At 46.4% G+C, this 15,981-nt stretch overlaps 2 protein-coding genes and 1 long non-coding RNA gene across 7 annotated transcripts in view; 1 reads left to right on the forward strand and 2 right to left on the reverse strand.

The window, feature by feature from the left end:
- Positions 1 to 7,917, reverse strand: part of GAK (cyclin G associated kinase) — a 124,463-nt gene extending 116,546 nt beyond the window's left edge. For 2 of the 3 annotated variants that reach the window (XM_090038964.1, XM_090038963.1), the window contains exon 1: positions 7,663 to 7,917. In XM_090038964.1, the coding sequence (XP_089895090.1) occupies positions 7,663 to 7,804 (142 nt within the window). In that variant the 5' untranslated portion in view covers positions 7,805 to 7,917. The remainder of the gene's footprint in view (positions 1 to 7,662) is intronic. The other variant, XM_090038965.1, reaches the window with a different exon arrangement.
- Positions 7,918 to 8,035: 118 nt separating this feature from the next.
- On the forward strand, positions 8,036 to 15,551 carry LOC149868657 (uncharacterized). 2 transcript variants are annotated; one of them, XR_016441296.1, is made up of 3 exons: positions 8,036 to 8,682; positions 13,818 to 13,902; positions 14,047 to 15,551. It is a non-coding gene; the product is annotated as an uncharacterized LOC149868657 (long non-coding RNA). The 2 variants fall into 2 exon arrangements; XR_016441297.1 differs by lacking the exon at positions 13,818 to 13,902.
- Positions 14,647 to 15,981, reverse strand: part of LOC149868658 (S-adenosylmethionine synthase-like) — a 48,442-nt gene continuing 47,107 nt past the window's right edge. For both annotated transcript variants that reach the window (XM_090038969.1, XM_090038967.1), the window contains exon 9: positions 14,647 to 14,950. In XM_090038969.1, the coding sequence (XP_089895095.1) occupies positions 14,848 to 14,950 (103 nt within the window). In that variant the 3' untranslated portion in view covers positions 14,647 to 14,847. The remainder of the gene's footprint in view (positions 14,951 to 15,981) is intronic.

Consider the following 15,981-nt stretch of genomic DNA (forward strand, 5'->3'; position numbering starts at 1 on the left):
CCAGCCACTGCCATGGAAAAAAAACTTAATCAACTCATTCAAAAGAAGAGTGTGTTAATATTTAACAATTGCATAATTATTATCCTAAATGCTTAGGATATAGTTTAACAGACAAAACATAAGCATCACATTAGTACCCAATTTTTTAATGTAATAGTAAAGTCTCATTTACTACATCTTGCAACAGTTAACAAATGAAAATTATCCTGTCAAGACTTCTGCCCTCTGATCAACAGCCACAAATTATATTTTGTTATCATCTTTAATACTACTAGCACCAAGAAAGAGCATGAGAAGTAGCCAATTTTGGGGCGCATATGACCATGCTCTATTACTTAATTCCCTCCCCCCCCATTCCTAATTAATCTTTTTTGCTATACAGCTTCAAAAAACAAACAGGGACAAGAATTCTTCAAAACCTGAAAAGAGAGGTCCCAACACTACAAGCAATTCGCACACAGTACAGCTGGCCCCACAAAGTACACAATGCTGGGTTCTAATCTAGTTGTTACAACTCAGGAAAGACTTTGGCATCACTATAGACAGTTCTCTAAAAGCCATCAGACCAATATGCAGTGGCAACCAAAAAAAGCTGATAAAGTTTTAGGGAGTCATTAAAAAGGAAATTAAAAATAAAACTGAAAACATCAGACCGCTATACAAACCTGTGGCATGCTCATCCCAAATACTGAAGACGAGAATTGCATACAATCTCAAAGAAGATGTAGCAGAATTGGAAAAGGTACATAGAAGGGCAACCAAAATGATTAGAGGCATAGAGCAACTGCCAAACCAAGAGAGACTACAAAGGCTAGGACTCTTCAGCTTGGAAAATAGAAGGTTACTGGGGGGGGGCGGGGTATAACAGAGGTAGGGGGTGCACCAATAAAGATTTTTTGGGCCAATATTAATGGCTGGTTATTACCAGCCATATTGACAAATGCCAATATAATTGCCAATATGCAGTCCAGCAGCTTGGAGAACAGCTTCCGGCTGATAAATCTATAGCGGGGGAAAAAGGGAATGCGGGGGCAGATAGAGGCTCCTGTGGTAAGCAAGTGAGTGAGGCTGGGGCTAGGGCAGGCACTGCCCAGCCAGAGCAGGGTAGAATGCAGAATGGAGCCGAGTGGTTCATCCAGAGAAGGCCGGGGGAGGGGGCACAGCAGATCCTGTCCCTGCATGCACCCCCAGGGGAGGCATGGGGGTTGCCCCCCAGATCTGTGCACAGGGCAAGGGCAGGCTGCCACTGCTGGCTGGGGCTGTGCTCAGCGTGGGTAAAAGCACTGGGAAGGGGGGCTACCACATGGCCTGTGGCCTCTCCAGAATCCACCATAGCCCACCCTGTAGCCCCGCCTCCCAGCATCACCACTGCCCTGCATCACCAAGCTCAGCCCTGACCCAGTCCCACACACTGGGAAGAGCCAAGCACTACCCCCAGCCCAGAGAGGCAGCCTACCCTCCGCTTATGCACAGATTCAGGGGGCAAATGCCCCAGAGGCTGGATCCACACCCCTCCCTCCCCACACTCCCTGAAGAAGCCACTCATGCATCTGTCTCATACCTTACCCAGCCCCTCCCTCACCACAAGGGCCTTAATCTGTACCCCCATGCCCCTTCCCTTCCCTCCCCTCCCCACCCTCACACCAACAGACTTATCAGCTGGATGCGGCTCTCCAAGCTGCTGGGCTGACTGTGTTCATATGGATCCATATGTGATTTCACATGCATGCAGCATTTATCAGAGACATTATCAGCCACATCAGCCAAAAAAAGCCAGTTGCCAATAATGTCTGTTTTCCTTTTACTAGTGCTGATATGATATGGACCAATGTATCAGTGCACCTCTAGACGGAGGTCTATAAAATCATGAACGGTGTGAACAAAGTCAGTCAATAACAGCTATTCATCAAGTCCCAGAATACTAGAACTAGGGAGCACCTACTGAAAATAGGGACTAGACAAATACACAGCCAACAGATCTGTTAACAGCTATTAAAACAGAACTGGAAATATTTTCCCTGGCCTTTCCAAACCAATGACAGTAGATGCCAGGGAGGTAACAAACAGGGATGGATTATTCTAAATATACCTGGTTCAATACTGTCCCTGCAAAGCATTCACTGCCACTGTCAGATACAAGCCTATTTGTGATACACAGGGGGACCGTGGGCCTGGGCCCGCACAGACAGTGTGATTGGGCCCCTTCTGTTGTTAGAGGGGGCAATTAAGTGTATACTAACAGAATTCTTGAAATAACGAAAGAGGAAGACAGGAATGAGAGTGGTGGTCATAGATTAATAACGAGGGTGCCAAGGGGAAACACTTAGCAAAAATCACACCAGCCAGTGCCCACAAGCCCTTGAATAAGTCCAAAGAGCCAAAGGACACCATCCAGTGCAACTCTGGCTGAAGACATGCAGAGTCACAGAGGCCCTCCTAACCAGAACCTCCCTCCTGATTAGACAGACGGCAAGCCTAAACAGAGCCAGGAGGTCCCAGGACAGATGGGGAGTACATAAACAAAAAAGGTACAGGGAGAAATGTAACCAGACCTCAGAAGAAGATTCCTGAAGAAGCAGTGGAGGGCCTGCAGCCTGGCATATGGTAGGCATGTGCAAGGTCTCCTAATGGCAAAAAGGGGAAAGTATGGAGCGTGCCTGTGAAAACTGAGAGATATGCCCATGGTGATAGCTCTGTGGAGGAGTCACCAGCTGAGGTCCCCAGTAGCTTGCAGGATAAGGGTGGAATACAGACTGATCCACTAGAGACCAAGGGTGTCTTGCCACTTGGTATCTGGGTAGGACAAGGATGAAATGGTAGAGCATGCAGACCAAAAACCATGTAGAGCTGGTAGCAATGGATTTGGACCCCAACCTCCTGAGGTGGTACAATGGGGAGTGCCACGGGGCTTGCCAAGATAAGGGCCCCACACCAGAGGTACTGGAAGGCAGAAGGGAAGAGAGGCAGTGCCTTCACACAGGACTTACTGGATGTAGGCAACAGCAGTGTCCAACAGGGAAGCCTTAACTTCTTGGAATAAGAGGGTTGGACTAGATAATCTCCTGAGATCTCTTCCAACCCTAATTTTCTATGATTCTAAGTGGCATGGCACACAGCATGAGTAGCTCCAGGATCCAGACCAACAAGACAGAGGGATCTACCCACTATCAGAGACAGGATACTGAACTAGATGGACCACCAGTCTGATCTAGTATGGCACACACGTTCTTATGAGTACCGCTGATATCCCTGGGAGCCTGAGTGGGACATTCAGTTCTCAAAGCACCAAGCTGCAGATTTGAGGCACAAGTCAGTGATTGTAAAATACTTTCTGCCTCTGGGTGCTGTAATAGGAAGCCATTTTTCTAACTGACAAGCTTTTAAATTTGGATGCCTCTCTTTAGGAAAAAAATTCAACAGTACAGTGATTGGGTTCCACCCCTCACCTCCATGGCCTTGTACATGTTAAGAATTTGTTAGATTCTCCCACAGGTCAATTTTTCCTTACTGCCAGCATCAGTAGAAGTTACTAAAGTTAACAATGTAAACACAACCTATGAGGAAAAATGCTTTAACAGTTGTTGCAATTGTCCAGACCAGGAACATAAGTCTTTAAAAAAAAAAAATTCACAGAACTGTTTACTTGCACAATAGGGTGCCAACTTCCCCCCACCAAACTGGCAAGGGATAAAGCTATCATATACAGTAACTGTTGTCAGTACAAATATGGCCACGGAGGTGAGCTAAGAAATAGCTACACAATCCAAGTGCTCTAACTGAATCTCACCTGCAATTTCTTTTATTTGCCATTAAAATAGCTGATTGTAAAAAGGAAAATACAGGGCATGATTTTCATAAATGCTCACCCTTTCCCACAAGGCACTGAGTCATCTCAATTCCCAATGAATACAAACAGAACAGACCGAAAGCTGTAGCAAAATGATACCTGATCTCACTGCCATTGAAGAAAACTAGTCAGGTGACCTGGGACTTCAAATACAGTCAATGGTATTCAGTTGGATTTCAGTGTCTCAATAGGAAGGGTAGTATAAGAGGATAGGTTTAAAAGAAAATAAGATCAGATTCTATATTTTTTTCGTATTTAAAATAAGGCTTACTGATCATGGTTATTTCAGCACTAACCAAAAGGCTTCTTAAAAATGGTTTCAGAGCTGAGAGATCAATTCTTCTCTCAGTAACAAAACAGAAAAGATGTTCAAAGGTCAGAAAATAAATTCCTAACTTAAAGCCTGGCAAGAGCAGGAGGAAGAAACTACTTACAATCCTCAGTGCATCTACAAAAAGGATATTCCGGCATGAATATTTTACCCAGGAGAAATCTGCACACTCATCAGAAAAATGCCAAACATCTTCTGGTGTCAGGGATTTTCATAGATTTCATAGACATTAGGGCTGGAAGGGACCTCGGGAGATCATCGAGTCCAGCCCCCTGCCTGAGGGGCAGGAAGTCAGCTGGGGTCATAGGATCCCAGCAAGATAAGCATCCAATTTACTCTTGAAGGTGTTCAATGTAGGTGCTTGAACCACCTCCACTGGCAGACTGTTCCAGACCTTGGGGGCTCGGACAGTAAAGAAATTCTTCCTTATGTCCAGCCTGAAACGGTCTTGCAGGAGTTTGTGACCGTTCGACCTCGTCATCCCTTGGGGCGCTCTGGTGAACAAACGTTCCCCCAGATCCTGGTGGTCACCCCTCATAAGCTTATAGGTGGCCATCAGATCACCCCTGAGCCTACGCTTTTCCAGGCTAAAGAGTCCCATGGCTCTCAGCCCGTCATCGTAAGATCTGTTTTCCTGACCTCTGATCATGCGCGTGGCTCTCCTCTGGACTCTCTCAAGCTTCTCCACATCCTTTTTGAATTGTGGAGCCCAACACTGGACACAGTACTCCAGCTGCGGCCTCACCAAGACCGAGTACAAGGGGAGAATGACGTCCCGGGATTTGCTCGAGAAGCATCTATGGATGCACGCCAGCGTTTTGGTTGCTTTATTAGCCGCAGCATCGCATTGCAGGCTCATGTTCATCTTGTGGTCAATGATGACCCCCAAGTCTCTTTCTTCTGTAGTGCTATCCAATGTAGCACTGCCGAGCCTACAAGGATGCTGCAGGTTTTTCCACCCAAGGTGGAGAACCTTGCATTTTTCGGTGTTAAACATCAGGTTCTCTTCCGCCCATTTGCTGAGCTTGTCCAGGTCAGCCTGGATCACCCGCCTATCTCCTGGCGTGGATGCTTTGCCCCAAAGTTTGGTGCCACTCTCCTCCCTTTCTTGAAGATCGGCACCACACTGGCCTTCTTCCATGTATTTGATGCTTCTGCAAGCAAATGGCTTTTGGACAAGTTTAGAAAGATTAGAGTAAAAACTTCCAAAAGAAGACTTTCAGCAAGGTTATACCTTGTTACTTGCACAGACGTCAGGTGCAAAGAACACATTCATGTAAAACTCGACTCTGGCATGAATCAGGGTCAGCATTAATTTAGATACATTGTTAGCAGAAATAAACCACAGGTAAGTCCCTTGGCCCCAAGTTTTAATTAAGATACCATAATATATGGTGAAAGCAAGATAAACCCAAGCCATTGACCTGAATACACTGAATTTTAAGCTGCAGTTACGAAAAACTAAACCTCTAAGAAAAGCTAGCACAAATAGGAAAGTACTCAGTGATCTAATTAGCATTTTGTCCCCAAGACAAAAAGCCAGTGCCAGAACTGTTTAAGTATGAAACCTTTCTTCCTGAACTAGAACTAAACACCAAAGACTTATTTTTCAAGTAGCTTCCCGCCCTTTCTTTTTCCTTACTGTTCCCTAGACAGTAGTATAATAATCCCTTGACTGGAACTTTACAGAATAAGCCATAACAACTATATAACTTGCCATTCAACTAAGCCCTTTGAAAATATTTTACATGTGTTATGCTCTGTGACAAAACAATGACAGTATTGTTTGAAATGGAGTAGCAAATACCAATGCAAGACAAAACTGGAACTTTTGTTTTAGCTCTTTTCAGTTACTGATCACAACCTGAAAAATTATCCTTTTTGGCTGAATTTTCCATGCTTGGTCCAAAGCCAACAGCAATTAAAAGTTGTAAGAAGATATAATTTGCCTTTGAATAATAAGTTAGCAACAAAAAACACTTTCCACTTTCTTTGGGGGGAGTAGGGAATTAGAAACCCTTTTGCCCACATGATTAAAACAATCCACCTTGAGAAGAGAAACTTTTTTTAGTAGCTACCCACTGAGACAGAGAGCGAGAGAGAGACTAAGGTATTTAGCCATTCATATATAAGTTTTCTCTAAGGTGCTAGAAAACTATAGAAAGTAAATGAAAAAAAAAAGCTACAGCTTGGGAACTTCTTCACTGTGAAAAAAAGGAGACCTAACACTAAATAAGGCAGCAAGGTACTACTGAAACACCACTTAGCAGCAGCAACAATGTGCATAAACTCACTCTGCAGCTATAGGAATATAATCACAAGTGTTCACATTAGCATTTTAACCTCTTCAAAAGAGGAAAAAAAGAAACATGAATGTTAATACAAAACTACAAGAGTTAAAGCTCCATGAGCTCCATTAACTCCCGCGCATTAAATACAGACAACCTTACTGCTATTGCAAAAAGTGCAGTATTTGATATAAAACAGGTGTATTTCAAAGCAGATATGCATGTGTGACTCCCTCTGACTCAAAAGAAAATTGCAGACAATAGCAATGATAATCTTCACCGGGCATTCCAGGCAAATTAGTTCCTAGAGTCAAGTTATTGTAGAGTCAAATCAAGAAGGTATTTCTGTATCTGACCTCTGGCAAGTAACAAGGCAAGAAGCTACGTTGCTGACAGTTTTCTTATGGTATATACTCCCCTGGTCGTTAGATCAACAGATAACCAAGCGTCTCTTCTCAATCCTTCCGATTATACCAGACTTTAACATGAATTTGATAGCATTCCTTCTCAATAAGAGAGGCATCAAGGCACAGATGCGGTGAACAGCTGAAACAACTAGCACCAAAAGCAGTATATTTGGTTGCCAGATCAGGACCTTGGAGGTTTTCATAGCAAGCTACATTCTTATGCATCTCTCATACACACAGCCCTGTCCCCACAACTTTGCAGCCGCCCCTAGCCAGGGTGTCCAGACTGTGGAATAAACTCCATCCAGAGGTGATGCAGTCACCCACCCTGGAGGTTTTCATGAAGAAACTGGACAGTCACTTCACTGGGGTCACCTAACCCCAGTTGTCTTCGGGGAGGGGGAGAAGGGGGGGGGAAAGGTGGCCTGGGCCGGATGATCTGCAAGGTCCTTAACTGTCTATGAATCGAGTCCTCCCTGCAGCCGGAACAGAAAAGCTGGGGTACAAATAAAGCGTTTCAGCCGTATTTTAACTCTTCACAGGAGCAGGGCGAGCCAGGCTCTGGCTGGCCGGCGGCAGCAGACAGCAGCTCGCTTCAGCCCAGCCAACGAGCCCCTCTATCAGCGCCGACAGGAGCCCACCCGCCCCGGCCCCAACCCAACCCAACGGACGCGGGGCTATCGCTCCCTGGCCGGTCACCTCCCGGCCCAGCCTGAGGCTGGGCGGGACAGCCCCCCCGTGCGCACACACACGCCGGGACTGAGTCGGGCCGGGCGCGGCCGCTCTCACCCTCGGCGATGACTCGCTTGATCCGCAGCTTCATGTCCCCCAGCTCCACCGTCTGCCCCACGAAGTCGTTCTGGTCGCGGCTGGCGGCGCCCAGGGAACCGGGCCCCGCCAGGAAGTCCAAGGCAGACTGCAGCAGCGACATAGTCGCACCGCGCCGGGAAGCGGGGCTAGCGCCGGGCCGCTGCCGCTGCCGCCTCTTCCGCGAACCGCCGACCACACCAAACTCTGCCGGCCACCGTAGTTAGTCTCAGCCACTTCCGGGAGAGTGGCGTCATTTATGACCTGGCCTCACCGCACTTCCCAGCAGCCAAGCCCCGCCCTGTAAGCGAGGGGCTGGAGCGCGGGCTGGGCTGAGGCTGGCGCCGCTGCTGCCCCGGGTTCCCACCCGCGCATTGGGGGCGGGGCGCCTGCGTCTCCTGCCCGCCCCCTGCGCCGCCGAGAGGCCAGGCCTTGCCGGTGCTGGCGCCCGGGTGCTTCCACCCGCAGCCATGGCCGAACCCACCCAGGGAAGGGGCTTGAGGCCGGAGCTGCCTCTGACGCATCTGCCTCCTTGGCCGCGGTAGGAATTTGCTCCGAAGAAACAGTTCCGAAATCAGTCCCCGCCGCAGACCGCACCCGGAAGATCCTGTCACGCTGCGGGGGCCCAGCTGGCAGCAAGCCGCGACAGTAAGTGCAGCTGGATACAAAACTGGGTCTGGGAGCGAGATGACCGCAAGGGCTCGATTTTGAGGGGCCGGAGACTGCAGCGCCGGGCCCCCAGGCCCAATCCTTGTGCGCAAGCTTCAGTCCTGTCTGCAGGTGGGCCCTGCGCTGCTCTGCTGGCCGAAAGCTTGAGCACCACTGGTCTAGGCGCTTGAGTGAGCTGGACTTGCCAAAGCCCCATGCTAGCATCTCATTTATTTACTTTATCTTCTGACAGCTGAGCCAACCTACGTTTAATTGCAGATGAAGGGACTTTGATCCCGAAAGCTTGAAGAAAAGGACAGTTTTCTTGCCATTTCCCAGTTGGTCTAATAAAAGGTATCATTTTGGGACCAAGAGTTCTAGTTTTTTGTATGTCTTAATTGCAGAAAGCACTTGTCTTTCTTCCTCTATGCACTTTGATTAAGTTGGGTAACATCTGCACAAATGTAGAGTTTTCCATTAGGTTTCAGTACTAGTCTGCGAGTTGATGAGTTTGGGAAATGGCTCCCATCTTCTCCATCCTCTTTAATTCTTCCTTGACTCTTTTTTTTGGCAAACAGGGATGCATGCAGGAGCTGTCCAAATAAACAGAGTTGGTGATGGTGCCAGTGTCTGTTTGCCTGACCGCCTCACACAAACCTGTGAAAATACAGATATTGTATGGTTTGTCTGTTGCTGTTAATCAAGGTCAAATTTCTGCAGTAGGCTGAGACCTTGTATTGCTGGCAACTCCAGTAGGGGAAGTGTTAAGCCTTGTATCACATCATAGGTTGTGGTAGTTTTCCTTCTTTTTTCCAATATCCCTTTGAACTAGCCAGAAACTTCTAATATAGCATTATTTACCCCAGCTCATCTGCGGGGGCTTCTTGTACTAGCATCCATCTAGTGTTATTACTGCTAGTCCTCTGTAATAGTGGAAGCAGAGGACTGCAACTCTATGATTAGGGGCCTAATGAACTTGAGGGAGGTGTTGGCTAATTTTGCGTCCAGATTGTGGCAGCCATTTTGGCAGGCCAAGCACAGCAAGCCCCTCCCAAGCCTCTGATGGAACAACAGCCACAGTGGCCCTAGCCCTTGCTGCTGCTTGTCTGTGAGGGTGGTCTGTCATGTGGCCCCACCCCTTGCCACTGAACAGCTGTGAGGCCTATCTGTCATGCCACCCCGCCCCATTTCCATGGATTGCTGGGGGTGGTGAGGCTGAATGATACACAGCCCTGGCAGCCAGTCAGTGGTGAGGAGTGGGGATGACAGCCATCTCGCCATGCAGCTGTCCTTCCAAGGACTGCTGGCTCCCCAGAAAGAGCCAGCATTTTATTCTTGGAAAGCTTTTTGTTTTTGGGGAGCCTGTCAAAAGCACGGAGCCTGGCTGCAATCATAGTTTCCAGGAGAACTGCAAAACCGTGATTTCATTAGGTCATTACCTAATGATCATTACCTATGATCATTCCACGTGGCTCGGTGAGATAGCTGCCCTCTGAAAGGGAATGGGCACTGACTTCTAATCTGAGCCCGTATTCACAGCTAGCCAATTGCCCATCAAGAATGACGGGCAGACGGTGTGGGCAGGGACAGAGGCCTGTGTCCAGTTTACATACACCCCCCCGCCAGCACCTTCCGGGCCGGGCCTGCTCTCCCTTTCCCCGACTCCGCCATGGGGCCAGGCCTGGCCTACCCACCCTTCCCACCACCATTGCGGGTCTGGGCCTGCCCCCATCACCCCACCTCCTTGCCACTGTTTCAGGGCTGGGCCTGACCCCCCACCAGCCCTTTGCCCATATTCCCCTCTGTACCATGTGACCTTTTCCCATGTCGGGGAAATGGCACACAGTCCAGGAGGAAACACGGAGAAGAGGCACACTGTGGGTGGAACATTGGTGAAGGGACCTGTGGTGTGGGGGGAACACAGGTGGAGAGGCATGCTGTGCATTGGAGAGCACGGAGGAAGGTGTGCGCCATGTGTGGGTGAAGGGACACATGGAGTGAGGAGAGTGCAGGGAAAGGACATGGGAAAAGGAGCACTCCACGTGTCCCTTCCCTGTGCCTGCCAAGCTGCATCCTTTCCCCCACATTCTGCCCTTCCCCTGTGCTCCCCCTACACCACAAGTTCCTTCCCCATGCTTTCCCATGCACCCACTGCTTGCCACATTAGCCCCTTTGGCTCCTCCCAGCGCTGTAGCAGCTGCTTGGCTAGCCTGTACTTTAATACAATATGAGAGGTTATTTCCCCCATGGTGAAGAAGAGGAAAAACCTCATCTTATTTGAATAAATATGGTATCCCTGTGTAGCCTATAAAGAAAATTGCCCCCAACTTTTTTTGTCACAGTTGCTTAGAGAAACTTCAGCCATGTATGAAAAGTGAATGCCACATGTCTGCTTCAGAGCAGTTTTTCTTTCAGCCAGAGGTGTAATCATTTTTAAAAAGGAAAATGGACTGTTTCATGCATACTAAAAAATGTTTTCTGAAACAAATCTGTAATCTCTGTGCTTTGAACCAAGGGTTTGAAATTTGACAGAGCAGCTTGGTAGCCTTTGTATGAGGGACATGCTTTTTTGTTCTTCCTGAAGCAGGAGGGAATTATTCATATTTGGCAAAGGAAAATGAGTTCACCCATTAGAGGTGCACCGATACATCAGTCCGATATCAGATCGGCACCGATATAAAGCAAACCAGAGAATTGCCCATCAAGAATGACGGATGAATTTCAATTAACAAAAACAAATGGATAAATTTTACTGTTTATATTATATAAATTAAATATTTATAAAACTTAAATAATATAGGCTGAACATTTGAAGATACCAATCCCTTCCTGCATTTGCGCCTGTCCAGTGGGCTGGAGGCAGACCTGTCCATGCTGCCATCCAGCCACCACCTGCATGCCTCTTTGCTGGGCAAGGGCAGGCGAGCTCCATGCCTCGCAACAGCTGCCCACGCCCTTGGGCTTCCTCTGAGCTACCCCCAGGCACCTTCTCTGCTCAGGGCTTGGGACAGGACCGTCACGGCTCACCCACTGCCTCTCGCCTCTGCCCAGCTCCCACTTTTCCTCAACTGGCCCCTTCCTCTGCCCCTCCTGCCGTGCCAGGTTCGCCCCAGGTGCCTCCTTCCCAGCTCAGGATGGGGCTGCCACTGCTTGCCCACTGCCTCATGCCTCTGCCCAGTTCCCAGTTTTCCTCAGCTGCCCTGACCTCTGCCTTCCCCACCGTGCTGGGGTCCTGATACCCTTCTGGAAGGAGCTCAATAGAAACAGCCCTGGCCCCTGACTTTTTCCCCAATTCTGGAAGTTGGGATCATCCTGACATGGTCGCTAAACAAATGCTAGGGTTTAGGAAACTAATTTCTCTAAAAACACAGATGTTCTCCCTCTTAGTTTTCAAGCTATTCACTTTTAAAGAGTGTTGCGGACAGACAAACATATGGACTAAGCCCTTTATATATATATATATATATATATAGAATTGGCTGTATTGGAAATCAGCCCGATGCAGCCAATAATTTGGCAGATAAATTCCCATGCATGTGTGCAGCCACAGCGCAGCATGAGGGCAGTGAAGAGCAGAGCCCAACAGCTTGGAGAACTGTGTGCAACTGATAAGTCTGTTGTGGTGGAAGGGGAGGGAAGAGGGGTGCTGGGGGGGCAAATCAATGCCCCCCATGGTGAGGGAGGGAGTGGGGCAGGGGCAGGGGCTGCCCGGGTCGGGTGGGGTGGGACGCGGGACAGAGCTGTGACTCACTGGGGGGAGGAGGGGGGAAGTGCCCCCCAGATCTGCACGGGGCCAGTGAGCTGCAGCTGCGGGCTGTCCCAGGCTCTTCTCAGCAGTGGCTGGGCTTGGGGTGGGCAGCAGCAGCACTGGGAGTGGGGGTGGGGAGCTTCAGCAACCCCAAATTTTGCCATAGCCCCTCCAACCCCCGCTCCCAGTGCTGCCACCAGCGGCCCAGAGCACAGCGCCAGCTCAACACCTCACTTCCACCCATGCACCAGGAAGAGCCAGGGCTGCGCCAGGCAGGTGGCAGCAGCACTGGAAAGGAGGTCTATGAGGGGGCTACAGCAAAATTTGGGGGGGCTGCAGCCCCCCTGTAGCCCCCTTCCCAGCACCGCCACCACCTGCCCCAAGCTCAGCCCCTGCCAAGAAGAGCCTGGCGCAACCCTGGCTCCAGCCTGCAGCTGCAGCCCACCCATCTTGCCCCATGCAGACCCAGGGACCCCTCCCCAACCATGTCCTCCCTATCACCCATAATTAAACAGCTTGTTGGAGCTTGACAGCCAAATTGTTTAAAGACTACATAGGAACTGTGCCTGCTGCCACCTGGGAATAAGCAAGATTCTCTTTACAACTGATGCTCAGGGCAGCTGCAGGCTTCTATGGTGCACAGGCACCAAAACTGATTTAGGGAGAATATCACGTTTGTGCCTTCAGTGCCCCTCTGCTAGCACTCAGCTGGTGAAAAGGAGAATTTGGCTTGGCTTGAAGGTAGAGTGGACAAAATGTTCTGTCGCAAAAATGTGATAGTCTTTAATGGATGAGGCAGGTATCAGCAGGAAGAGACAATATGTGCCCATCTCTCTCATTTTCTAGATGCTCAACTTACAGCTGTCATACCCAATTGCCAGAAGTGCACTCAGAAAGAACTACAGCCAATCAATATAAACTGTATTATATATACTTGCTATAATATGCAAACCTCTATGAACAATTAGGCTGTAGGTATCTCAGTTAGAGGTCACCGTTGACATTAATCTGTGCCTCAGTTTCCTATCATTAAAATGAGGATGATACTGTTTCACATCATAGAGGTGTTTTGAAGATGAACTGGTTTTTTTCTGTAGCAGCTCAACAATAGTGATGAGCACCTTTAAAATACCCACTGAAATGACTCAGTGAAGTATTGGAAGCATTCCCAAAGATGCTCAAAAACTGAAGGTTCTGTCTAGGCAATGTCCATGATAAGACATACATGAACCAGATGTGCAAAGCTATTTTACTTTTACATCTGGTCAGTGAACAGGAAAAGCAGGCCAATCATTACATGCAGTGAAGCAGCTCACCTCCAACTCATTTGAAATTGATGACACCATGCACCAGTACTTGGCTCAGTGTCAAAGGGGATGTACTTGCTCCACTGTTTTTCCATGCCTTGGGTTGCAAAACTGGTTAATTCTCAGTCAGTTAATTGCCCTTCCACTGGTTAAAAGTGGTTTCTATATTGTTCAGGGAAAATTTTCTGTATTAGCTTACAACATGGTGACAATTGGTGAAAAAGAAAAAGATGTTATTTCACATGAATAAAACTTAATCTCTTAGTAGTCCTTAAATGAAAATTAAACTGTTGCTTTATAAATTAACTTTGATTTTTGTTTTCAGGCACTTGCCCTAGAATAGTGCCAAGTCTTCAGAATATCTTTTTATAATAGGAAAACCTTCATGTTTTAAGACATGATTATATTAAACTAATTTAGTTCAATTTTTACAGTCAGCTAAAATTTACATAGACCAAACCTGAACCGTTCCAGCCCAGAAGAGAAGAGGTTTAAGGGAGTGAAGACTGGTGTTGGAAAGTAAGTCACTTATCAGCTTGTCACAGAAGTGTATGTGTAAAACTTGCAGAAAGATTTTTTTTTTAACAATTTCTTAGTCGGTCTAAAAAAAGGTATCATCTCTGAACCAAGAGTTCTAGAATTTTGCATTTCTTTTTGTCTCAGACCAACATAGCTACCAAATACATCCCTGAAACATAGAAGATGCCGAATTTTAGCCAATTTTGGATTTAAACTTCACTGCTAAACAATAAGAGAGATTTCTACACCTCCCTGCCTGTCTGCCATCTGACACCACCAAGGAAAGAATCGTGCCTTATCTGCACATCAAAGAGCAACTCAAAGTCACTCTCATGGACCCAGAGGAACAGACTTCCACCTTCAACTTCCTCTGTGCAAAAATGAAGTTATTTTCTACCTATGGGAACTTTTTATCATCTTTAATTTTCCCTGAGCCTGAGGAGAAGGGCATGCATGCCCAAAAGCTTGCAGAAGAAGATCATTTGTTTTGTGATTTCTTAGTTGGTCTAATAAAAGGTATCATCTCTGAACCAAGAGTTCTACAGATTTGCATTTCTTTATATAAAACATAAGTTTGTTTGTAACATGAGTCTTAAGTAGCTGTTGTCTCATAGCTAAGTCATATGTAGGTAACAACAAGCAATATCATATAGTAGATATTTTTCTTAATTCCTCTGAATCACCACAAGTGGTTAAATGCGTAAGGAATTTTTGCCCTTTCTGAAGGAAAAAAGTGAAGAGATGCAAAATCTAATAAGCATGTATTAAAATCCAGTAGAAAATGTCATTGTTTTTTACAATGTAAATGCAGTTATGTTCAATGCATATATTCTTCAGTTACAGAATGTCATTTTATTAAAAAATGAAAAAAATATTTCCGCCTTGGCAGTTTAGAAGTCATACGTTCTCATTCTCTATTATTACAAAAGACAGATTCTGAAAAATTTAATAAATGAGTTTTTTTGGTCTTTCCCATGTAAATTCTTCTCTTCCAAAGTGTCCATAACATGCAGTCTGTTGATAGATTGGCCTCTTCAAATCCAGTTCCCTTTAAAAAAGGAAAAAAGAAGATTTATTTTTAAGTCTAGGCCCATGTGTAATGCATTGTCTGTCTGTGGAGTAATATGTTTACAATTACACCCCTTAATCAAGGGGCAGATTTTAATTGACCATGTAAACCAGGAGTAGATCCAGGGGGATGCAAGGGTGCAGTTGTACAAGCCCTTCACCTTTTCTTACTCCACTCTAACTTTGAAACCAACTGCTTTTGGCAGTGACAACAGCATCCTAACTAGGAACCAGTGAGGGAATCAGTTGACTTCATGGCTCATTATCATCTCCCTGATTCCTGCTAATCTCTCTCTACTCCACCCCTATTAATGATCCTCTCACCTTTTTAATCATCATGATGTTCCACTATTCAGACTATCCTTTCTTCTGCAGTTTTGCAGTCTGTTCTGTTTTAGCTCCAGCTAAAAACCTGAACTCAAGTGTGCTAGTATGAACTAAGATGTAGAAATGACTGTCAGTGAAGTATTGGAAGCATTCCCAAAGATGCTCAAAAAGGATAAATTTTGTTTTACAAATCTGAATTAGACATATACATTTAACAGTAATGACTATAGGACTAATAAAACAATATATCTTGATTATTTTTGCTTTGTTTGCTGTATTTGTTAAACTTGATATATTATCTAGCTAACAAATTCCAATAAATCTAGGGCATATTGCAATACACTTACATTTGGTTTTGCTTTGATCTTAAACTGAATAGCTGTAACCCACCAGCATATAAGTAAAGTAAAGTAAAGTTTCTGCTTTCTGTTTAACTGGAGAAAAATGTGTTGTTATATATGATTGTACCCACCTTTTCAAAATCCTAGATCTGCCCATGATGCAGACTAACCCCTCTTCTCACTAAAACTGTTCACATTTGCAATGAGAGCAACAGGCAGTTAAGTTTCAAAGACCGTTTACACGTCCTGAAAGCAGACAAATAAGTTGTCTAAAAGGCTATCAGATGGTATAGCCTTCTGATCTAAGCGTTGATAGGTACCTAAGAGGTATATCTTGGTACTT

Source organism: Crocodylus siamensis, chromosome 3 (genome assembly GCF_052110815.1).
Source record: "Crocodylus siamensis isolate JL-2025a chromosome 3, ASM5211081v1, whole genome shotgun sequence".
In the NCBI taxonomy this organism is placed as follows: Eukaryota; Metazoa; Chordata; order Crocodylia; family Crocodylidae; genus Crocodylus; species Crocodylus siamensis.